The sequence below is a fragment of the Rhineura floridana genome, chromosome 2 (genome assembly GCF_030035675.1).
Source record: "Rhineura floridana isolate rRhiFlo1 chromosome 2, rRhiFlo1.hap2, whole genome shotgun sequence".
Lineage (NCBI taxonomy): Eukaryota > Metazoa > Chordata > Lepidosauria > Squamata > Rhineuridae > Rhineura > Rhineura floridana.
In genome coordinates, this window is record NC_084481.1 from 125,022,133 (window position 1) to 125,048,513 (window position 26,381).

At 39.9% G+C, this 26,381-nt stretch overlaps 1 protein-coding gene across 6 annotated transcripts in view; it reads left to right on the forward strand.

Moving 5' to 3' along the window:
- The window catches only part of PARVA (parvin alpha), a 158,811-nt gene extending 146,113 nt beyond the window's left edge, over positions 1-12,698 (forward strand). For all 6 annotated transcript variants that reach the window (XM_061610444.1, XM_061610446.1, XM_061610443.1 and 3 more), the window contains 3 exons: positions 360-461; positions 1,342-1,414; positions 11,247-12,698. In XM_061610444.1, coding sequence (XP_061466428.1) covers positions 360-461; positions 1,342-1,414; positions 11,247-11,323 — 252 coding nt within the window. In that variant the 3' untranslated portion in view covers positions 11,324-12,698. The remainder of the gene's footprint in view (positions 1-359; positions 462-1,341; positions 1,415-11,246) is intronic.
- Positions 12,699-26,381: the final 13,683 nt, after the last annotated feature.

Here is a 26,381-nt window from a genome sequence, read left to right on the forward strand (position 1 = left end):
AAGGGCAGGATAAACATGTAATAAATTCATCTTGTAGTGATGGGCAACCGTTGCCCCATGTGCTAGATATGTCTCCAGATATATCATAGTTTACTTCTTTTTCTAGGACTGTTATATACAGGCTAGGTAAGTAGTCATGTACATCAGAGCTTTACAATGCCATTAAGCTTCTTAGTTCTGGCACCTTAATTCTTCTAAACACATTGATTTGCACGTAAGTTCTGTTGTTGTTAATGGAAGTTACTTCTATGCATGCCACAGCCTTATGGTTGTTTGTTCAGAATCGGGCAGCGTCTGTTTTAATTACAGACAGAGGTTATCAGTTTGAGAGTTTTTGCTGAATTAAAAATGTCTTAAAGTTTGCAGATGGAGTGTACCTGGTGCTTCTGATGGGTCTTCTTGAAGGTTATTTTGTGCCTCTTCACAGCTTTTTCTTGACTCCTGATAGTTTTGAACAAAAGGTAATTCTTTTGTTGGGATTCATGTTTGGATTTAAAGAACAAGTAATGTTTCCAGTGTGTACACTGCTTTGCCTCCCTGGGCTCCTGCTGGGAGGAAGGGCGGGATATAAATCAAATAATAATAATAATACAGTTTATAAAAGCATGAAGCAGTAGATTAACTGAACATTCATCTTGGAAGTTCTTTTGGTAATTATTTTATAGATGCAGATTTAATAAATTTTTAACTTTTTAACTTATTCATACCTATTAATTACTCTCTTTGGACTACTTAAGTAATATACTGAGCTTTGTTATGTACTCTGCACAGAAGCTTAGCCTCAGGAATAAAATTTACATGTTCAGCTCTAATCCTGTTCTATAGAATTTCTGTACATTGATTTTTATGTACTCCTGCCACTTTTGCCCTAACTATGGAGAATTCTGTTTCCTCTGAAGATGCCTAATTTGACTTCATGTTATGTACAAAGAAGCTCTGCCAGAAGTGACTTGGAATGTGAAGGAGATACTCAGAAGAAGCACAACCTAGTCTCTATTCCCTTATCCCCATTTAAGAAAATGATGAATGACATCTGTCATTTTGCTTGATCCCAGGGCAAAGAGGTGCTGCAAGTGAGAATTCTCACATGTCATCTGTGCATGCAACAATTCTCACATGTGCCCCCGCCTTTGTAAATACATGCATGCGTCTTTGTAGGGGGCAGCACTAGGCCTCCCAATATCACACCTGTATCAGGCCCCATAAAGCCTGTGGGTGGCCCCGCAAAGCTGACCATGGTAGGGGGGTGTTGAAGTCATTCCTCGCCCAGGGCACTGTTTATCCTAGGGCTGGCCCTGTGTAGAATTATGAACTATAGCTCTCTCTTAATTATATCACCAGGTACTCAATGTATCATTTGCATTTGAGCTAATGCAAGATGGAGGGCTGGAAAAACCAAAACCAAGGCTAGAAGGTATGTTGTTGAATTTTTTGGAGTTTACGTTTACCAAGATAAATGGTTACATTCTGTAAGCAAGGGAGAGCATGGAGAATACATTCCTGTTCTCATTAGGAGCCACTGTAATGATGAGGATTCAATCCAATTTTCCATTGCTTGTTATTTCATGTTCCTAGAAACACGTAACATGAACTATTGGCATCTATGTTTTCAAGAGTAGATATAAATCTTTTGGCTTTTTCTTAGTAGTCACTGGGCACAGCCCAGTGGAAGTTAAGTGTTCCCCACATTTGATGTAAAGAAATTGGATTAAGCAATGGGATTTATGACCTGTCTTCTGGATCAAGAGAACTTGACGGACTCCTACTGGGAGGAAGGGCAGGATATAAATCAAACAAACAAACAAACAAACTTGATTGCGGGAGTGGAGTTTGCAGGGTTGGTAAGCTTCTACCCATAAGACAGACCTCTCATCCTCCACCAAAAAATAACAGGAGATCAGATTATCCCTCCCACTGCTCCACAAGTCCCCTACAACTGTAGTGGGACAAAGGTTGCAATTTTCTGCTACCAAGAAAAGTCATTGGCAGAGAGAGCAGTATGCATGGACAGCCTTTGATTGCTGGCACTCGATGTCTGAATCCAGCAAAAGCCTTTGAATCCAGCAAGAGCTCCTGGCCTAACCAGATGAACTGAATGAGTTCACTTCCCATCAGGGGAATTCCCAAGACTCTGTATTACCTGAGGATAATCTGTCTGTTTGTCTGTCTGTTTGTTTATAAGTTACCTGCCCTTCACCATGAGATCCCAGCACAGGTTACAACAATATTATTATGAAAAAAAAATAGTAAAACAGTTGCAATTGAAAACAGAACAGTATAGATTAAACAAGAGGGTGTGTCCCATGAAACAAAATAAGTTTACTGTCAAAGGCCACGCTAAAGAGGTGTGTCTTCAGCATATGGTGGAAGCTATATATTGAAGGTGCTAGACACACCTCTCTGGGGAGGGAGTTCCACAAATTAGGAGCTGCCACAGAGAAAGCCAGCTCCCAGACTGCCATTCTCTCCACACGTCTGAGGTTAGCAGAACAGGGGTGAGGAACCTCAGGTCCAGGGGCCAAATGTGCCTCTCCAAGCCTTTCTGTCTGGCTCCATGCCACACCCTTTACCAAGTCATCCTTCTCACCAGCCCTGCTTCACAACCTCCTTTAGTGCTTTGGCCAGGCTGAAATGTGTCCTTGAAGTCTGATAATGATTCTTGCTTGCCTGGATGAAGGATAAGGAGAGATGTGTAAGTGTGTGTAGAATCTAGCCTACAATACAAAGGTAAAATTTACATTAGTTGCTCTGCTCACTTTTGCTTTTGGCCCCACTGGCACATGGCCCCCAGAAGGTTGCCCGGAAGGTAATGCGGCGCTCAGGAAGTAACAGTTTGTTTATCCTTGTAGCAGAACTACCAAGAGGACCTCCAAGAGAGGTTCTGTAGGGATGAAGTTGGTCTTTTAGGCATTTGGGACCTAAGTCTAGGAGTGCTTCCCAAGAACACTCCCCCACCATATACCGCAGCCTCTGTATTCTGGAACAAAAACACAGTGATTAACTCCTATACTTGGGTTTCTGCCCTGTTTCCTTGAATCCATTACAAGGCCTAGAGTACCATTGACTGAACATGGGATGCTGCTTCTATCATTTGAACCCAAGAAAAATCTTCATAATGACATTAGGGCTGAAGGGGATGAGAGGCAAGCTCATTCCTCACACTTCGTCCCTGAATCCATTTTTGGGATCCGGCAACGAGCCTCTGTGTAAGTTCATTACTGTGTCCCTAGAGCAAGAGTAGCCAGTGTGGCAGCCTCTAAATATTGTTGGACTCCATTTCCCATTATTTGTGATCATTGGCCATACTGGCTGGGGGCTCATGGGAATTGGAGTCAAACAACATTGGGAGGGCACCACATTGGCTACCCCTACCCCAGAGCTTGAGGAAAGTAGCACCAACCCTTCTAGCATCCCTTTACCCATTGTGTTCCATAGACCCTCTAGGTGAGTGAACATCCACGTGTGTTTGGTGTTTACTCCAGATTACGTTTGCAGTGAACACCCGAGGTGTTTGGAAAGAAATCTAGGGATAATTTTGAGATCCACAAGACAGATTTCTCAGATGCATCAAGGTGTTCTGTGCAAATTGTGACATTTGCACTGAAAGTATGAGCCATCTGAAAGCAAGTCTTGCCTCAAAATATCTTAATAACAACCCAAAGAAGTATGGGAAAGAATAGAATGAGGAGAGGGAGCTTATCCAGCTTTTTAATAGCCTTTGTTTCTTCACTTAGGCCAAGTTGAGAAAGTTTGTCAAAACAACTTGGTTAAAAACGTTTGGGGGTTGCATACTTTCTTTTTTCTCAAGACTTGGGTGTATTGCTGGGCTTGCCCACTACTCTCTAAATCTTAACGATCCCCCTAGAGTTTTGCTCCCCTTATTTTGCTCTTTTTGAGAACCCTCTCCAGGACTTGGGGTGGTATCCAACTAAGTTATATTTGGAGTAGACCCACTGAAATTAATGGAAATGACTGGCTTAGGTCCATTAATTTCAATAGGTCTAAAACCCTTTGACTGAAAACTGTGTCTATGTGCCTCTTTAAGTGCCTATGTAATGGGAACCCTACATGTTAGTTAAATTTGGCAGGTCTGCTCCTTTGGATGGGTAATAAAATAAAATGTCTGAAAATATTATGCTAATTGGATGGAAGGTACCAATATTAAAGGCAACAAAAGAGTAAATGGGTCACTCATTAGAAATACACACCAAAAATATGCTTGGACTCTCTCCATTTTTCCCAGGCAAGCAGCTGACTTGGCTGCTGCGAGGGTAAATGAAGTCAAATTAAACAGATTCATAATGCCCATTAAACTCATTTGATTCAATTTCATTCATTTTTAATTTTTTTATTATTATTTACGATATAACAAAACAACCAAAACAGTGGGGTACAAAAACAGGAAGTTAAAAATATCTTGACTGCATATTGAGAGTCCAAAAAAGTGTGTGTGTGCAGAAAAATACAAATTTTCTGCAGCTAGATACAAAGGAAAAGTATATAGTACAAAAAGAATCCATAGATAGTAGAAAACTTTGGTAACTTTTATATTGCTCTCTGCCTCATTAGTGTAGAAAATAAAATTCCACCATTCTGCAATAAATGTGTGCTTTTGTTTTCTGCCTTTTGCAATCTTTATCTTTTGTGTAAGTTTTTCTATTAATGCTAACTGCTGGATTTTTTAGTACTACAAGAGGATGGAGATGCTCTTCAAGTCCTTCCAAAATCGAGCAATAAGAGACCGGGCTGCCACTAACATAAAACTAATTAACTGCTTATGCTTTAGGACCAAATTTTCATTTAGAAACAAATTTAGTAGAACCAATTCAGGAGTTCTATATATTTTTTGATTTGTGATCTTTTCCATTTCTTAAAACACTACGTCCCAGAACTTCATAACTTCACTGCAGGTCCACACCACATATAGGTGAAAGAGCCTTTCTTTTTGCAATCCCTCCAGTAAAGAGGGGAGGCAGTCTTAGAGATACAGGATAATTTTACAGGGGTTAAATGCCATTTTTGAACCACCTTAGCATCAATTCCTTTGTCACTGCAGATATAATTTTATATGGAAATTTAGTCCACATAGATATCCACTCTGCCTCCTTGATTTCCACTTCCCACTCCATTTCCTACATTCACCTTAAGCAATCATCGGAACCCATGTCCCTCTGTAAAAGGAGGGCATATATCCGGGACACCAAACCACTATCCAAATCTTCCACGTTCAATAACAATACTTCAAACGGAGTGAGATCTCTCAGGGTGTATCTCTTGATATCGGGTTGCCTAATAAAATTACCAACCTGATGCCAAGAGAGCCAGCTTATATTTTTATCCCATAATTGTGTATGCCACTGTTCAATGGACAATGGAGTGGCATCAACATACAAGTTGTTAAAGTTGGAATAGGTAGGGTTGCTTGTAGGCTTCTAAACTAAAATACTTCTCTCCAATGGCAAAACCAGGATGCTCGCCCAAAGGGATCCCTGGCATTAGTTGTTGGCGTGTGTGCGTTGTTGTGTGAAACAGCATACATTACGTTGGAGTTAAGTTGAGCAAGAAACTTCTTCAGAGCATTAGAGCACGTTAAGAGTCTTTATTGAAAGACATTAAGGCCAGAGGCTTGAGAGTAAATACATGTAGAGATTCTTCAGTCACCCCCCTTCTGGTACATCTCTCTCCATAGATAAACACAAAAACACAACCTCTCAGCTCAGAGGCATAATTCAGAAGAAGAACAACACACAGACTCTGTTAGAACTTTCCCAGTCGCTATCAGATGGCTACCATAGCAACGGCCCTGGCAGACCGTTCCCAGACAGGGCATAGACATAACTCCCCCCTTAACCACAGTTATGTCTTCAAACTTGCAGGCTTCATGGAAAACAACTAGAGACAGTAATGCCTAATGGTCACCAGCCCAACATTAGTGTCTCTTTATGTGCTTTCCAAACATACCAAAGTGTCTTAGAGGATGCATTTTTTAATAAATGGAAGACCTAATTGGTGAATGTCCTTCAGTAAGTCATGTTCAGTTTGGGCCCAATAAGAATTCAAATTTGAATTCATAAAGGTAAGTGGATGTCGTAACCGATATGCTTCATAATAATTCTTAAGAAATGGAATAGTCCAGCCCCCTGCAACTGATGGTCCATATCTCAGAGACTTGGGTGTCCTTGGAGTTTTGCTGTTAAAAATAAAAACCTCCAACCTCTTTTGCCATAATTTTAAATATTTAACCGGGACCCCTGTTGGTAATACATAAAATAAATATGTGAGTTGCGGTAGGACCATCATTTTGGCCATTGCAGTCTTACTAAAAAGTGATAAATTGAGTTTACCCCACCTTCTAAAACTTGAACAAATTGATTTCCAAAGAGTCCCATAATTGACTTGAAAAGATGTTTTCTCATTTTTTGTTAAATGTAAGTATCTGAAGGATTTATTTGCAAGTGGTATAATCAGTCCTTGGGAAATTAATAACTGAGCCTGTGGGGGAACATTAAAGCACATTAAATCAGATTTATTAAAATTAACTTTTAAACCAGCTGTTGCTTCAAATAATTCCAATTCCTCTGTCAATGGGGGAATTCCCTTTATCGGATCTTTTAACATTAAAATCATGTCATCTGCATAAAAACTAATTAAATGTTCCTGAACCATGATACCTGCAATATCTGGATTGTTTCTACATTTATTGGCCAGTTTATTACTAAAATAAACAAAAGAACAGAACTGGGGTGTCCCTGTTTTGCTCCGCTAAGTAATGAAAAGGGTCTCAAATCACAATTATTAATCCTGAACTTAGCTGTAGAGGGTGAATACACTGCTTTCATCGCATTAATAAATTTAGGACCGAATCCAGAAATGAAAAGAGAATTTAATAAACATTTCTAATTGAAGCTTTGAATAAATCAAGTGCTACCAGAGCCAGGAGGGTATTTATATTTGTTTTTTTATTCTCTCCCCCCCAAAACAGTTTCAAAAATTAATATACAAAGATCATATATAACAGGGCTAGTTAAAATATTATACACAAAAGCAAGAAAGGATAACAAAAGTAAATATAAATATAAGACTACATTTTCAAATCAGTATCCTAGAAGATTAATTGTCCTGGCTAACCCCATTGGATTCAAATTTAGACTGGCTGGTGTATTTTTCTCTGTTATGTTTAATGTGGAACTTCAATCTAAAGCATTTCATGGATCAGCTTACAGGTTACACAGGATTCCGCATCTCTAAACAGCAAAACTAGGCATGACTACTCAAAGCTAAGAGGTTGTCACAGCAATTAGACACTTCCCCCAAAAAACCCTTAAGTAGGTTTGGAGCTGCTCTTTCAACTTGTGTGGGGAAGGTGTCACAGAACAGGAATACATAAGCAAGTGAGCGCTCCTCCTAGTTGGAAAAGTGGGAGCTATCTGTGCTTGCATCCGGGGCGACAGCAGCACCTCATCAAGATCCTCTATGAGTGCAATGGCAGCTTGGGAGGGTGGAGAAGAGGCTGGTTCCTGGCAAGACATATTTCGACTGTTTGACTGGAGCTAAGGGGGCGGAGCTGTCACTGTCAAAAGTGCTGAATCCTTCTGCTTCATACTATTCATACTATTGAGAAGATTTCTTGAAAGAAATTTATCCAGAAGATGTATACTACTGGACAAGACCACCACATGTGGTAATAAGTGCCTACTCCCTGACAACCCCTCTAACATATATTAGAAAAATCAGCATTCATGTTAGCATGTTTGATGGGTAAAATACCAGCACAACACTACTTTCATCATGGATTCCTTAACTCTAGCGGACATAACTCTAATAGGAGGCTTTTGCCGCAATGCTTGCCAAGTTTTTTAATTATTATTATTTTTCTGAAATGAATGCAGTAAGGCATAGTCACTAAGGCATTCAATTTGGTACTCTTCAGTATATGTTTATGCCTCATTCTTTACTTCAACTAATAAGGATGTTGTTGTTGTTTAAACAAAGAAAACTGAAAATGTTGTGGGTGTAGTATTAGAAACACCAACTGTTAATTATAGTGGGAATTGTTCTAGGCTTATCTTGCTTAGGTAGATTAGTGGTGACTTTTAACACATGGAAAGAATGGGTAATCGAGAGGCAGAATTTAAATGGAGAATTACTACAATCCTCCATCCACTGAGAACACTTAACGTCACTATAGCATTTCAGTTTTTCCAGGTATTTATTGCTTAAAGAGATGGCTGATTTACCCACCCCTACTCTCAGTGTAAATCAAACCATATGAACATTTCAGCATTAATTTACATGTTTGTATGTGTATATATAGAACATTTCATGTGCAATTATTGAAAAGCTTAATATGAAACTTCCTGCTCAATGTGGATGGAAAAACACATCTGTTTTATATGTTGCTACACTGGGCAGAATGCCCATGTTTAAAATTTGCAGCAAGCATAAGAGCACTGAAAAGAATCTTAATAATCTAAATGTAAATACAAGCTAGCTTTTAAATGCCAGCCTTGCTTTGATGATGAATGGATTTTAAAAATAATTATTGTTATGTTATACTTAGTGTATAGTATTATACAAGTATTTAGATACAAAATAAAAAATGAAATTAAGCATCAGATTTTTTTCTGGGAAGAAACAATTAGGTTCCACTTAATAGTGAAGTGATTTCTTTCTCATTCTTCATTTTGTACACTGTACATCATATTCAAGTGATAATTTGTTTAAAAATCCATCAAACTATATTCCTGGTTCTTAGGTCTAGAATAGAAGCTCTTTCATATATTCCTGCACCCGTAGTTTTCACCCACATACAAGTTCAAAGATGCTGGGCCCTACGGTTTCATAATGTTGCAAGCACAGGCCCGAGTGTTGTATAAAAGACATTTTTCTGCTGCCCAACTCTAGAATCTGGTTTTGAACTTGTCCCAAGCAAATGACTTTTAAGCACCGTAAGTACTGCCACAGTTCTCCCAGGTTTTCTACTAGAAATAATGTGTGTGGTCTCTGATATGCCTTTAAGGATTCCTAACATCCAGCCATTAATAAAAATAACCTGGAGGCACATAGATTGTTTTACTAGCTCCATAAGTATATAGGCACTCTTCATTCTCCTTCAGTATGCCTTCAGCTGACAGTGTAAGCCAAACTTGGTAGTACTTAACATCAGATGTGTACCTCTCTTAAAAGCAAAGTACAGTAAACACCTATGATTCCGTTCTATATCTTAAATTAGAATGGGTAATATTCAATACTGTCTCCTCTGGTAACAGAAGACATCCTGGTGGAAGGCAATTTTTGGAAATTTCCTCCTACATGCTCTACCCCTCCCATCTCTGGAGGATTGGGGACTCTGGAGCAGATTAGAGAGACGGCATGAGTGTGTGGCGAGGGGAGGAATTGTCTCCCTCCCCATTCCACTGATGGATGCCTTCTGTTAGGGGAGGGGACAGCACTGGCTACCTCCTGGTACCTTTATTGAAGAAAATATACAATAAACAGGGATCTTTCAGTAAGTAGACCTAGTGCAAATGTGCTGTTTCTAGAGTGTGTGAAACCCAAAGCTTAAAAGGAACAAAAATGATTACAGCATGATTGCATGCAGAAGGTCCCAGGTTCAATCCCCAGCATCTCCAGGCTGTGAGACTCCTGCTTGAAACCCTGGAGAGTCACTGCCATTCAGTGTAGACAATACTAGGCTAGATGGACCAATCGTCTGACTTGGTATAAGGCAGCTTTCTATGTTCCTAACTGCTATAGAATGTTAATGTTCAGATCACTGAGGTCTGGGGTTTTTTTTATTACTCCTTGATAATCCCTAAACCAACTGAATAGTGTAATAAAAATGTTGTTATATAATTTGACTTCCTAGCATACCAAATGGTTCCACAGTCTGGATCCTACAAAGACCCATAGCATAATGGGTTTGGAATGCTAATCATTTCATTTATATATAGTATAGCTATTTCTACCACTCTGTGGACAGGCCATCATTTTTCATGGATATACTTGGACTGGATTACTATAATTACTACTTGGGGCTGCCCTTGAGGTTGGTGCAGGAGCTGCAGCTGCTGCACAATGTGGTGGTGCAACTGCTCCCTGAGGCAGGACATCATCAACATGTTATCCTGCTGCTGAAAGAATTGCATTGACTGCTGATTAGCTACTGGGCCAGGTTCAAGGTGCTGGTTTTGGTGTACAAAGCACTATGCAGCTTGGAACCAGAAAGATTGTCTAACCCCTTATATACCTAGTCGATCACTGTACTCTGCAGGTGAGGGCCTCCTGGAGATACCATTATATCAAGAGATCTGTTCCGCATAACATAGGAAGCAGACCTGTAGTGTTGTAGCACCTACCCTTTGGAATTTCCTTCCCTTAAATATTAGACAGGCACCATCTCTGTTATCTTTTCGGCGCCTACTGATGACCTTTCTCTTTCAACAAGCCTTTTAAGTAGAGATCTTATCCCAGTCTGTGCCTGTTGGAATTGCTTTTTAAGATGTTTTAAAAGATTTTTTAAAGATGTTTTGTTTTTAAAGGGTTTTAAGAAGTTTAGTGTTTGTCCCTTTTTTGCTCCATCTGGGAGGTTCAGTGGGATAAAAACCTAATAACAGATTATGATGTATGATATAACCAAAATCTACTTGCCTTCTACAATTTGCAGAACTATGTGGTGGAGGAGGGAGGGTGTTGGCGCAGATGTCCCTTCCCCTGGCACAGCCGGGGCACTCCATCGCTGCAGGGTCCCAGCCAGTTTAGTCAAGACCGGTACAAGTGAAGGCCTGAAAAAGGGGTGTTCAGGAGGGTGTTGGGGTAGAACTGAGGGGAGCCAGTTCTCGGGGACCTGCGGCCCTAGTCCCATTAGCCAATATGCTGGAAATAGGGGTGGCAGAAGGTAACATGATTCTCTTTTCCTTCTGCTGAGTTCTGCATGTGCAGCCAGCATCCTCCCCTCCAGGCAGCTCCTGAATGGTGCAGCCCCTTCCACCGCTTTCCATCTGCAGGCTCCACTTCCGCCAGCCTCATCCAAGTTGGATTGCTCCCTTTGTGAGCCTTAATTAGATACCAGATTGGCTACATTCAGCTTTGTCAGTCACAAGTTGTTCAGGCCTGCTCTAAATGACTGCATTTGTGGCTAGGTTTGACTGTATTCCTGTACACAACTTGCTTTCAAATGTGGGCCCTTTTATTTGCTCACTGTATGTCATTAAAAACCTCATCATTCTCCTTTTTTCTTTTTCTAGATATTGTAAACTGTGACTTAAAGTCAACCCTGAGGGTGCTGTACAATCTGTTCACCAAATACAGAAACTTGGAATGAAGAAGGCCATTGGGATCCCACAGGTGGCTATTGTTGAACCAACCAAAGCACCACTCCTTTATTTGCAGTTGTTCTTTTTCTTTTACACTACACTTTCTTCAAATGAGATGACATGCTTCTTGAAATATTCTTGCTATGTTTGTTTTGCACAAAATGTTTTAAATTAGGTCTTCCTTAAATCAGAAATATTTATAAAGTGAAACTTTGTTGGAGGATACACAGGTTCCTTATGAGGGACTCCTATGTTGCTACATTATTCCTTTGTTTTAACTATCTCTTAATTTCTTGGAGAGCGAGCAAGAAAGCATCCAGGTTAAGAGAAACAACTGATTTCAATAGAAATACCAGCCTCTTCCTATGAATTCTGCTGCAGCAATAACCAAGAAGATCATGTATGCAGGTCCTTGCACTGCTGCTGAGAACACACCATCTTCTTGTGCAGTCGAAGAGCTTGTATACCTACTGTCTTTGGTGCTTGAGCAGCAGCTGCTTATTATATGTAACTCAGCTATGCCACACAAAGGACATAATCAGCCAAGGAAGAGAATGGTCCATCCTCTCAATGTGTTTGGCTCTTCATTAAGATGAGCTGGAATAGCAGCACAACTCTGTATTTCCCCCCCCCTGTGTTAAGGTAGTTAGTGACTCTTCCCTGCCTTACCATCAATAGGGAGTCATTTTAGCTATCAAAGTGCAAAGTGCTGTTTTTAAGATTTAGGAGCTAAGTCGGTCCATAGAATTACTTAAATTGAAATGCTTCAGTTTAATTAAGTAGTAGATTGAGCTGCAGGACATTTTCTATGTCTGTGTTTATTAAATATTTATTTCAAAGAATGGATCCATTGTATTCCTAATGAGATGTAAGAGTGCTATTACAAAGATCATGGAGAATATGAGAGAGAGAGAGGCTGTGGGTGGCAAGATGCAAACTGAGCTTAGATCGAAATTTGACAGAAGAAAAGCTTGTGCCATTATAAGGGGGCAGGTTTGTGTTCTCGTATACATACATTCCTTGTAATTTTTCACTCCTTTCAAATTTGCAAATCATAAAGTTTTTATTTAACTAAAGTGTATTAGAATAACACGTTATATAATATTTTCTGCAATAGGATACTTTTCAGTAGTTTCAGAGGCAGTGGTACGAAATGTGTATATAATTTCAGTATTCAACTCTTTTACAATGAGGCACGAGTGCTAGAATATAGGTGGGATCAGCCCTGTAAGGGTACTGAAATGAGCTTTGTTTACTTAATTGAAATGAAACAAAAACACATAATGGGTACAAGTAAGGCAAATAAGGTAAGGGTTAGAGACAAGCAAAGATATTGTTGAAAGAAATTTTTGTGTACCTTGGTTTCTGGAGATTTAAAATTAAAGAGAAATGTTGAATGAAAATCAGGCTATATTGCATTATTAATACTGAGCCTAAAATTAGAATTTTAAAATATTTGCAATTTAATCGGATTTGGCAAAGAATATATACTGAAAACGTTATGCTAAGAACCTCAACCTTTTCTACATATATTATTTGCCAAATCTTGTTAAAATACAAATATTCTAAAATTTTAATTTTAGGCTCAGTATCAATAATTTGTGATGCAATTTTTTCCATGCTTACTTTCTACTGAGCTTTTAATAACAGCTTATTTTTATTTTTTAACTATTATCTACTGAAACTAGTCAAATCTAAATGTAAAATAACAGTCTGTACTTATTTTATACATTGTGATGCTGATTTTAAATATTTCTTATGTTTAGTGAGGAGGTGATGTGACTCCTTTAGTTAGTTCACATTTGATTTGTTTTTTATAATGCAAGCAAAAGGGTTTATATTGCCTAAGAATATATCTATTGCCTTCCTGCTGCTAATATATATTGCCTTTAGATATTAAGAACATAAGAACATAAGAACATAAGAAAAGCCTGCTGGATCAGGCCAGTGGCCCATCTAGTCCAGCATCCTGTTCTCACAGTGCCCAACCAGGTGCCTGGGGGAAGCCCGCAAGCACGACCCGGGTGCAAGAACACTCTCCCCTCCTGAGGCTTCCGGCAACTGGTTTTCAGAAGCATGCTGCCTCTGACTAGGGTGGCACAGCACAGCCATCATGGCTAGTAGCCATTGATAGCCCTGTCCTCCATGAATTTGTCTAATCTTCTTTTAAAGCCATCCAAGCTGGTGGCCATTACTGCATCTTGTGGGAGCAAATTCCATAGTTTAACTATGCACTGAGTAAAGAAGTACTTCCTTTTGTCTGTCCTGAATCTTCCAACATTCAGCTTCTTTGAATGTCCACGAGTTCTAGTATTATGAGAGAGGGAGAAGAACTTTTCTCTATCCACTTTCTCAATGCCATGCATAATTTTATACACTTCTATCATGTCTCCTCTGACCCGCCTTTTCTCTAAACTAAAATGCCCCAAATGCTGCAACCTTTCCTCGTAAGGGAGTCGCTCCATCCCCTTGATCATTCTGGTTACCCTCTTTTGAACCTTTTCCAACTCTAGAATATCCTTTTTGAGATGAGGCGACCAGAACTGTACACAGTATTCCAAATGCGGCCGCACCATAGATTTATACAACGGCATGATGATATCGGCTGTTTTATTTTCAATACCTTTCCTAATTATCGCTAGCATGGAATTTTCCTTTTTCACAGCTGCCGCACACTGGGTCGACATTTTCATCGTGCTGTCCACTACAACCCCGAGGTCTCTCTCCTGGTCGGTCACCGCCAGTTCAGACCCCATGAGCGTATATGTGAAATTCAGATTTTTTGCTCCAATATGCATAATTTTACACTTGTTTATATTGAATTGCATTTGCCATTTTTCCGCCCATTCACTCAGTTTGGAGAGGTCTTTTTGGAGCTCTTCGCAATCCCTTTTTGTTTTAACAACCCTGAACAATTTAGTGTCGTCAGCAAACTTGGCCACTTCACTGCTCACTCCTAATTCTAGGTCATTAATGAACAAGTTGAAAAGTACAGGTCCCAATACCGATCCTTGAGGGACTCCACTTTCTACAGCCCTCCATTGGGAGAACTGTCCGTTTATTCCTACTCTCTGCTTTCTGCTTCTTAACCAATTCCTTATCCACAAGAGGACCTCTCCTCTTATTCCACGACTGCTAAGCTTCCTCAGAAGCCTTTGGTGAGGTACCTTGTCAAACGCTTTTTGAAAGTCTAAGTACACTATGTCCACTGGATCACCTCTATCTATATGCTTGTTGACACTCTCAAAGAATTCTAATAGGTTACTGAGACAGGACTTTCCCTTGCAGAAGCCATGCTGGCTCTGCTTCAGCAAGGCTTGTTCTTCTATGTGCTTAGTTAATCTAGCTTTAATCATACTTTCTACCAGTTTTCCAGGGACAGAAGTTAAGCTAACTGGCCTGTAATTTCCGGGATCCCCTCTGGATCCCTTTTTGAAGATTGGCGTTACATTTGCCACTTTCCAGTCCTCAGGCACGGAGGAGGACCCAAGGGACAAGTTACATATTTTAGTTAGCAGATCAGCAATTTCACCTTTGAGTTCTTTGAGAACTCTCGGGTGGATGCCATCCGGGCCCGGTGATTTGTCAGTTTTTATATTGTCCATTAAGCTTAGAACTTCCTCTCTCGTTACCACTATTTGTCTTAGTTCCTCAGAATCCCTTCCTGCAAATGTTAGTTCAGGTTCAGGGATCTGCCCTATATCTTCCACTGTGAAGACAGATGCAAAGAATTCATTTAGCTTCTCTGCAATCTCCTTATCGTTCTTTAGTACACCTTTGACTCCCTTATCATCCAAGGGTCCAATTGTCTCCCTAGATGGTCTCCTGCTTTGAATGTATTGATAGAATTTTTTGTTGTTGGTTTTTATGTTCTTAGCAATGTGCTCCTCAAATTCTTTTTTAGCATCCCTTATTGTCTTCTTGCATTTCTTTTGCCAGAGTTTATGTTCTTTTTTATTTTCTTCATTCGGACAAGACTTCCATTTTCTGAAGGAAGACTTTTTGCCTCTAAGAGCTTCCTTGACTTTGCTCGTTAACCATGCTGGCATCTTCTTGGCCCTGGCGGTACCTTTTCTGATCTGCGGTATGCAGAAGCCCAAGGCCAATTTTCATCTCCATCTTAGTAAAATTCCCAAAAGATTATTACATTTCATTAGTTTTGTATGGTACATATGATGGTTGAACATACCCTGCTTTGTGTGATGAGAATTGGGAGGGGAACGTGTTAATATGTCCAGGTAAAATTCTTGTTTGTGATATTTGTATATGTTACATACCATTTCTCACCACATGAGGGTGCATACAAACTGCATAGACATTGTACAAAATAGATATGTCTGAGTCATCTGATAGTGGCTTTCAAAGTGACCAGATATAGAGGTCTCTTATGCATATAGTTCTGTAAAAGAGGGATAACAGATTCAGCTTTCCTCATTTCCACATAACAAGCTTCGCTACCTGAAGTTTCCTCTTGTATTTGCATACATGATATTATTTAGAAGCCTTGCTTTTGTGTCTTTTAACATGACTTTATCATGTCCAACTATAACACCATGACAATGAACCCTCAAAATATATTGACAGATTTGATACTAGGCACTGGATCTAGTTACTCTTCTGCAAATGGAAGGGATTTTTCCTTTCGTAGCACGGACTGAGATCGAGTTCAGCCTGCTACTGACGGAAGGAAAGCAGGCAATCTTAAGAACATAAGAACATAAGAAGAGCCTGCTGGATCAGGCCAGTGGCCCATCTAGTCCAGCATCCTGTTCTCACAGTGCCCAACCAGGTGCCTGGGGGAAGCCCGCAAGCATGACCCGAGTGCAAGAACACTCTCCCCTCCTGAGGCTTCCAGCAACTGGTTTTCAGAAGCATGCTGCCTCTGACTAGGGTGGCACAGCACAGCCATCATGGCTAGTAGCCATTGATAACCCTGTCCTCCATGAATTTGTCTAATCTTCTTTTAAAGCCATCCAAGCTGGTGGCCATTACTGCATCTTGTGGGAGCAAATTCCATAGTTTAACTATGCGCTGAGTAAAGAAGTACTTCCTTTTGTCTGTCCTGAATCTTCCAACATTCAGCTTCTTTGAATGTCCCCGAGTTCTAGTATTATGAGAGAGGGAGAAGAACTTTTCTCTATCCACTTTCTCAATGCCATGCATAATTTTATACACTTCTATCATGTCTCCTCTGACCCGCCTTTTCTCTAAACTAAAAAGCCCCAAATGCTGCAACCTTTCCTCGTAAGGGAGTCGCTCCATCCCCTTGATCATTCTGGTTGCCCTCTTCTGAACCTTTTCCAACTCTAGAATATCCTTTTTGAGATGAGGCGACCAGAACTGTACACAGTATTCCAAATGCGGCCGCACCATAGATTTATACAACGGCATGATGATATCGGCTGTTTTATTTTCAATACCTTTCCTAATTATCACTAGCATGGAATTTGCCTTTTTCACAGCTGCCGCACACTGGGTCGACATTTTCATTGTGCTGTCCACTACAACCCCGAGGTCTCTCTCCTGGTCGGTCACCGCCAGTTCAGACCCCATGAGCGTATATGTGAAATTAAGATTTTTTGCTCCAATATGCATAATTTTACACTTGTTTATATTGAATTGCATTTGCCATTTTTTGCCCATTCACTCAGTTTGGAGAGGTCTTTTTGGAGCTCTTCGCAATCCCTTTTTGTTTTAACAACCCTGAACAATTTAGTGTCATCAGCAAACTTGGCCACTTCACTGCTCACTCCTAATTCTAGGTCATTAATGAACAAGTTGAAAAGTACAGGTCCCAATACCGATCCTTGAGGGACTCCACTTTCTTCAGCCCTCCATTGGGAGAACTGTCCGTTTATTCCTACTCTCTGCTTTCTGCTTCTTAACCAATTCCTTATCCACAAGAGGACCTCTCCTCTTATTCCATGACTGCTAAGCTTCCTCAGAAGCCTTTGGTGAGGTACCTTGTCAAACGCTTCGTTGATCTTCGTTGATCTTCGTTGATCCCCACCCCTTGTGCCATCAAGCATAAGATGCTCCTCACGTTGTTGATCTTGATAACTTTTCCCACTGCAGTACTAATCTGTTGGCTGAAATCCTAAACATAGCTACTTGAGTTTCATTAAAATCAGGGGAAATGACTTGTTCCTCTGCAAACAGTGCAGTTTTTCAGACTGCACTTGCCCTGTTTGAAGTCAGAAGATCAAATTTCTCAAGACCATCTTACTTGGAAGAAACCAGGTCTGCTAGTTTCCAGCAGAAGTATCTGGGCAGCAAGGGCTTTGACATCTTGCTTCCACTTTCCTCTTATAAAATGACCAGAACAGTTTCTATCTTCCAGAACACTGCTAATCATATCTGACTCCTCAGAGGAGAGAATGAATTTTAGTTCCCAGTTATTCTGTTGATTTTCACAAAATGAATAAAAAATACATTTTCATTTCAGGGGGTTTTGAGGAAAGGCTAGCAAGTTTGGAGCTTTATAGTTTAGGGGGAAAATGGCCAACAGAGCAATCAACTCATGGGAAGTTGGCAGAAGGGGTGCTTGTGGAAGAGGAATCGGCAGGAAGGTCCATGGCATTCAGTTGCCATTCGGGAGTCTCCGGGTCAGCTGATTGTGGGCTCAGCTGGGAGCTGCAGGCAGGGACCAGAAAGTAAAAGCCAACTTTCACAAATACCCCTACCAGGGAGTAAGCACTCTCCATTTTCTTCCATTGTAATTATTTTCTTGAAAATGGAAAAGGATTGCCTTCAAGTTGATTCCGACTTATGGCAACCCTATGAATACGGTTTTCATGGTAAGCTGTATTCAGAGGGGGTATTCAGTCTGAGGCTGAGAGGCAGTGACTGGTCTAAGGCCACCCAGTGAGCTTCATGGCTGTGTGGGGATTCGAACCCTGGTCTCCCAGGTCATAGTCCAGCACCTTAACCACTACACCACACTTTTTCTCAGCATAACTATGGCCTGGATTAGGACCTGCAGGAGTGCTCTGAACATGAGTAGGATGTTACCTAAGTCCCCCCCAAGCCCCTCCTCCAACATGCCGCCAGAACACCCCTTTTTTCAGGCCTTACACCAGCTTCTGCTGGCTCCCCTTCTGCTGGGCTTCCCCGGTGACCCCCTGCTGAGCTGGCAGGGTCCCAGCTCCACTGCTGCTCAGCTGGGACCAGGGGCTTTGTCGCCTCAGCTGGGGGTCCACCATATCCAATTCCACTCAGCCTGGCATAAATAGCAGTTAGATTGTGCTGCGAGTCAGTATGCATAGGGGAAGTTTATTAAATAATAAAGTGGAGAAAGTGATATAACTTTCTCCCTCCTTTTCTCATAATACTAGGACTTAGGGATCTTCCAGTGAAGTTAATGGGCAGAGAAATGAAAGTACACACAACTCATAATTAACTTAAGGAATTCGCTGGCACAAGATGTGCAGATATGATGGGCACTACTTTATATGGATTTTTAAAATAAAAAATAGATTCATAAAAGATAGTGCTACTAAAGTTCAAGATAGCCTGATTCTTTTGACTAAAAACATCAGTTTAGTTAAATTAGCTTTTTGTGTGTCCTTGTTTGAGTGAAGCAGTTGGTATTATGAGATCAAAGTAAAAGTAGCAGACAGGAGATCAGACAATCGTAGAACAGCCCAGGAGCTGGAAGAAAAGTTAGTAACTACCCAAAACCCTCTCTTCTCTTCCTCTCACTCTTTGTTTCTTCTCCAATGCCTTCCTGGGAAATACTACTCCACAGTTAGATGAGAGAGATGTCCTTTTTCAGCATGCTCAATTCTCCCACCCCAGCTTTTGATTGAATCAATTACTAGTTATCAGTTTTGTTCATTTTTATTTATTTTTAGGAGTTCAGGCCAACGAACAGATGGTAGGTTTTGTTCCAGCTCACTGAAAGATATCCCTCTAAACATGTTTTTGGGTTTAGGTTCAGGTTCAGTTTGGTTTGGTCCCCCTTGAACTGCAGCATGCTGCATCATACACAGGTCCCAGGCAAAATGCCATGTGCTAGTGGCTTGTGTAAGGGAATCAAAGTTAAAATCGAGGAAAAGAACTGTTGAAGTCAGCGGCTGCCAAGGAAAACAGAAAATTCCTCATCACTTAAAGTCATTAAGTCAGGTTTGGATATCTACCTTATAGTTATGCTGAGCAGAAGGAAAAAATTACATCACAGCAAAAATCTCTAGATGACAATTTTCAAAGAAACACAATGCTAACAAGTTCTAGCCTTCTGTTACTAATTTTGCTTTGTTGAATTTCCAGATAAGCATTGTTTACATTGTTACATTACTGTTTCACATAAGTTAGATTTGTATAAAATAGAAACAATGGGTGATAGCCAACTGTCACACCAGACCCCTTGTAGTCAATTGATTTTAATGGGTCTACTCTGAGTATGACTTATGTTGACTATCTCCCAATAGTTTTTTTTAAAATGGAATTCCACAGATGATAATAGGAGGAGTAACTGATGTGTCTAAGCGATGTGAAACAAGCATGTCTTGTCATTTTTAGAAGAACCTTAATAGTTAACTATGCTGGGAAGAAAATACTGAGCTCTATAAACAATTTTGTTGAATAAATGAACAAGACACTGAATTCCAGATTATCTTTTTTTTAAAAAACACCATTTCATTATTTGTATTCTTTGAAACAGTGGTGATAATAAGAATGCATTTATTTGTATATGTATTAATTTTAACCTTAGCACATGTAAGTACTAATGGGGGTTATCTTTACATATTTTTACCAATGTGTTGCAAGCTTTCTTCTTGTAAGCTTATGCTATTCTGTTTCTGGATCAGGATAGCCTGACCACTGTTGTCCATGCACTGGTAACCTCAAGGCTGGATTACTGTAATGCGCTCTATGTGGGGCTGCCCTTGAGGTTGGTCCGGAAACTGCAGCTGGTGCAAAATGCAGCGGCGAGACTGCTCACTGGGGCAGGGTATTGTCAACATGTCACTCCGCTGCTGAAAGAATTACACTGGCTGCCCATTTGCTACCGGGCCAAGTTCAAGGTTCTAGTTTTGGTGTACAAAGTGCTATACAGTTTGGGATCTGGATACCTGAAAGACCATCTTATCCCTTATATACCCAGAGGGCCTCCTGCAGATACCATCTTATCAGGAGGTCCATTCTGTACAATATAGGAAACGGACCTTTAGCGTGGTGGCACCTACCTTGTGGAATTCCCTCCCCTTAAATATTAGACAGGCGCCATCTCTATTATCTTTTCAGCGCCATTGAAGACCTTCCTCTTTCAACAAGCCTTGTAAATTGAGACCTTATCCCAGTCTAAGTTTACGTTGGAATTGCTTTTTAATATGTTTTTAAACCTTTTTCTTTTCTAAAACAATGTTTTTAACCTTTTTTTAAAGATGTCTTGAAAGCTGTTTTTAAAAAAAGTTTTAAAAGATGTTTTGTAAGATGTTTTGTTTTAATGTATTTTAAAGTCTGTTTTTATGATGTTTTAAAGTGTTTTTAGTGCTTTTGTTTACTGTGCTGGGCTCCTGCTGGAGGAAGGGCAGGATATAAATCAAATGATTGATTGATTGATTGATTGATTGATTGATTGATTGATAAGAGAAGGTATTGATCCAGCTGTGCACATGTAGCAGCAGCAAGAGCAACACACATGGACCCCAGTTAGAAAAGCAACAGTCACACCTAACGTTGGTAGAGGAAAACTGAATTCAGCCCTCTTGACTCCCCCTCCTGAACACAGGTGCCTGTTTTCCAAATTAGCTTTGTGTGGCAGCTGGATCTGTGAAGAAACCATGTGTGTAGCAGCCATTTACACATGTGGTTCCTTATTAACTGCCTAGTTGGAAATGGTCTCGAGTTAGAGCAGGATGACAGACTGTGGATGTATAGCTCTATGCATGTGACAAATTGATATCTATGGTGCAAGGACACTTCCCATAACTTTCAACAGGAGAATTCTGCTTAAACACCCAGGGTTCCATTATCTACTTTTAAAATAATTTCCACTAATGATAATTTTGCTGTTAGCACTTTCTTTCTAGAATGAAGTTAACCTTTCAAGAAGCAAGATTATTATTCCTTGGATGTGTCTTTTGTCCAAATTCCAAAGTGTTCATTTGAGAATAGAATCAGACAATATCTTGTGCATAAATTACAGCTGATTCCATGTTCAAAACTATAGGTGGTTAACACTTGGGATGATGAAGGTAATTGCATTGACTTTGTAAAAGAAACTAGATTGTTGAACACGTATATGTTTTGTAGCAAGTATTTGTTTTATAACTGAAGAGCAGTTTCTTCACACATATAGTAACATATATTATAAACATAGAATGGTTTAATTATTTTAATTATTTTCATACCCACACACTACTTGTCCTCTATAAATGGATCCTATCTTATATTTCTAATAGAGAATTATCACCTTATATGAAATAGATTCTACAGATTATATCTAGTATTTATTGCATCTAAAATAATATAGAAAAATATATAAACAGGTTTATTTCTGAATAAAATATAAATGTTTCTAAAAAATATCAAAATAGTTGTAACATAGTTGGGCAAAATTGTGGCATTAGTTATCATAAAGTCCTGAGTGACATAAGGTTTGTTCCCTTGGTTATTGTTGACATAAGGAGAGTTTTAGGGGCAACACAGTCTTATTTTTAATACTAGTGTAAGAATGAATTTTACAGATCATGCTAGAAATGTAAGGGCAGCATTGAAATTACCTCATTTCTCTATTGGTCTGAAGGGCCAGATGAGGAAACCAAAGCAAAACTACTACTCTGGAGTGCTATAAAAATGCCAAGGGGGACATCATTTTATGTTTCCAACTCTTCTTCCTCTCCCCTTTAGTGTTAATCAGCACTCATCAAACCCCATGTACAATTACCAGTGAGAGTGCATTTGGCTGCCTGTGGACTTACAACTCACTTTGAATTGTTTGAGGTGCAGGTCTATGAACCACCACTTCCACATGGGAAGTGGACACACAGATGCTGCAATCTGTATGTCATGAGAGCTTGAAAAAATGGCTGCTGTAATTGCACAGATCACAGTGGTAATATGTGCACACATGCTCATGTGGAGTTGCTAGATCTTAGTAGTTCACTCCACACACTTCTGCAGACAATCTTAGCTTAAGAGCTGCCAAGCGTCTGAATTGGACCACTGTCTCCTCTGTTAATTCTAGGGGGGGACCCTCTTTTCCATTTTGTTTTTAACCATTGTGCTGTTCTTTCATTCTGGCTGCTTTTTAGGGGGAAACCTACATAGGTGAGCAGTTTGCTGCTGGTATAAAATGTGATATGGTTTAGCCTCTTTTTAGAAATCACACAGCCAGATCATTTGAAAAGTAACAGGAAAGGTCTTGGTGAATTCAGTGGTTGATGCTAAATTGTGTCTTATGTGGTGTTAATTCCGTGGACCAAGCTGTAGCTCGATTTTAAACTTGACTCAGAGGTAAAAACCCTGAGTACCTACTTTTTCAAAGAAATAAGAGTTTTTAACTTTCATGGTTTCTGAGAAGATATCCAGATTTTGTGAGAAGGCTCTTCCAAAGGCTTGAAACTAGCTAGGCTAGGTAGTCAGGAACGAGGCCTTATATGCCTTGTCTTTTCTAGCCTTTGTTCTTCTGTTCCTTCTGCCACACTATTCTGCCAATACCATTTGTTTTAATTTACTGTAGATTAACATTTTTTTGAAAGAAATGCTGTGGGCTTCCTCTCTGAAAATGTCCCCTAAAGATACACTACAGAATGAAGCACCATCCTTTTTTTTTTTAAAGGAATTTCCTTACAAGTTAATACAGGATATGTTGCCCAAACAGATACATTCAGTAAACTCAATTTCCATAATTTTGCAAGCAATCTAATGAGAGTGAACATTTGGAGTCAAAAGAATTTGAACTTGCATCCCCTCTTGTGCACTGGGTGGGATATACTCAATGAGCATTAATCCACTGAACTGAACAAGTGTGTATGTGTATTTTTAATTCAATACACATATAAAATCAATTGTAAATCAGAAAAAGTTATCAGATTAGAAAAATTAATTGAAATACATGTTTGAATCTCATGTTATGTGGGAAGAAATAAGCTATTTTGTTTTTAACTGGTATTAGATATACTGTAAATTAATAACTGAAGGTATTAATAATTTCAGAACGGCAGGTATGCTATCTTCCAAAGAATGCTGATAATCTGTTTAACATTAATTGGTGTTCAGTCTTGGGCATATGAATCTGAATACATTGAATCTGTTACGATCAAAACCAACCTTTTTAATGTGTATTTTAATGGATTGCACCTTCAGTTGAATAGCTTTTGTAAAAATAAATGTTGTGTAGGCTATGAAAAAGTACGTGGCATCTTGTTTTTCTTGTGGGATTGATTTTTTCTCTGGCATTTCAAACATATGTCTACCTTATTGAAAAGAATATTTGTGAAAGTTGCTAACACTGGCATGGGTCCAAAGAACCACACTAGATAGCTTTGGATTTTCCTCAAAAAGCTGCCACTCATACCGCATTAATCTTTTTTTGAAAGCAAGATTCATTTCCAAAGTCATTTCTGATATGCCATTAATATGCCATTCAAAGAAGAGAGCTCAAAAATTCCATTGGAAGTGCCTTAGACTTTGGGAATAACTAACAAAGGTCTTTGGATATCATGCATTGATTATTAATCTCACAGGCATAGCCTACTAGGTGTCCTCCAGACATTTTGGACCACAACTCCCATCAGCCCCAGTACTTGGCAGTTATACTACTAGAAACTAGAACAGCTGCTGCTGTTTTGTCGAAGTTCACATTGCATTATCCCCCTACTGACTTCTTTTTAGTTTAATAATGTATCTAATTTATATAATGCCCTATTTCTCCTGCCGGTAATCCTGTGAAGAAGTTATTGATGCTGAGAGGATCACCCTCAATAACTTGGAAATAACTTTCCAAGAAGGCTTGGAAAGGACCATAGCTCAGCAAATTAGCACAAACTTTGTGTGCAGATTGGTCCTAGATTCAGTCCACAGCATCTCCAGGTAAGTTTGGGAAAGATTATCTGCCTGAAATCCTGGAGAGCTGCAGCCAGGTAGATTAGGCAACACCTAACTAGATGGACCAATGGTGTAAGGCAGCTTCCTGTCCTCCTAAAAGGGAGGATAATAGTCCAGAGTGGAGGGGGACCCAGAGCATAAGCAAGGGATTTAGTAGCTGTCTATTGAAAATATTTTTGTACCAACTTTCGTGAAAAAAACACCACAATAAAATTAGCTAAAAATACATTCAAGCAATAAATTCAGCAATGTTTATGAAGTCAGGAGAAAAGTTAAAGGCAGATATCCCAACAAGCTCATCTTAATGGCCAGCAGAGACTTCAAAGAAGCAGGTGCCAAACAACACCGCTGCTGCCATCTGCATTATTTCAAAGAGGAGACTGTTCCTCTCTGGTTGTGCAACTCAAAAAGCATTCCTCCTGGTCACTGGGAGAGGGCTCAGTACTGAGGGCCTCAGCAGAAAATCTGAGTGACAAGACAGGACTACATGAGAGAAGGCAACCTGGTCCCAAGTTATTTAGAGCTTTATAGTCAAAACCAAAGACTTAAATCTGCCTGATAATAATTTGGTAGCTGGGATAGTGCTTTTAAAAGTGGAGCTATGTGCTCATGGCAGGAAGCTCCACTTATCAATCTAGCTGCCACATTCTGCACTAGCTGAAGCTTTCAGAGCAACCTTAAGGGCAGCCCCACATAGAGAGCATAACAATAATCCTGTTTTGAGGTTATTTGTGCATGTGTCACTGTAGCAAGGCTTTTCTTGTCCAGGCACAGCTGTAGCAGGTGCACCAGCCAAAACTGCTCCAATCCGTTGTGGCGACTTGACTTCCAATGACATTTTGGGTTCCAGTGACAAAGTTAGATCAAGCAGCACCCTCAGATTGCATACCTGCTCCTTCAGAGGGAGCACAGGCCAGTCTTGAACAGGTAACGTACCCAATTTCTGGACACAGGAACCACCAACACACAACACCTTAATGTTGCCAGGATTCATCCTCAACTTACTACCCTCATCCAGCCCAGCACTGTATTCATGCATTGATCTAGGACTTGCATGGCCACACCTGACTTTGTTCACCAAATCACTCAATCAGCCTCCCATGTAACCCCAGTAACCACTCCTCATTCCCATATACAGCCACACAACTATCACACCTCACAAACTTTCACGTTTCATACATCATCTGTCTCACATACAACAAACTTTGCTCATCCACACACTAAACTAATAATCCACTGACTACATATAAATATCTTTCCCCACAGCAAAACGGCATGGCTCCCAGGAAGAGACTATTTTATAAAATTATTAAAGATGTTATACAAAAAAACATAAGTGTTAATGTTCAAACCCAATCTCACTCTTCTTACCCCCAGGTCATGAAATCCCAACCTACAATACACCATTTCCAGCTCCCTAGCTCTGACTTTCAAATGCAAAAATGTATCACTGAACAGTAAAGTCAGGATCATTAAGACTATGGTATTCCCGATCTCTATGTATGGATGTGAAAGGTGGACAGTGAAAAAAGTAGATAAGAAAAAAAATCAACTCATTTGAAATGTGGTGTTGGAGGAGAGCTTTGCATATACCATGGACTGCGAAAAAGACCAATAATTGGGTGTTAGAACAAATTAAACCAGAACTATTACTAGAAGCTAAAATGATGAAACTGAGGTTATCCTACTTTGGACACATCATGAGAAGACATGATTCACTAGAAAAGACAATAATGCTGGGAAAAACAGAAGGGAGTAGAAAAAGAGGAGGGACAAACGAGATGAATTGATTCCATCAAGGAAGCCACAGACCTGAACTTACAAGATCTCAACAGGGTGGTTCCCGACAGATGCCATTGGAGGTCGTTGTTTCATAGGGTCGCCATAAGTCATAATCGACTTGAAGGCACATAACAACAACAAGCTCTGATGTAGGAAGCTTCACTCTCAGTCAGCAGCCAGACTGTCACCCTGGCTGGTTTCCCACAAAATAGTCCTGAAGTTTCAGCTCAC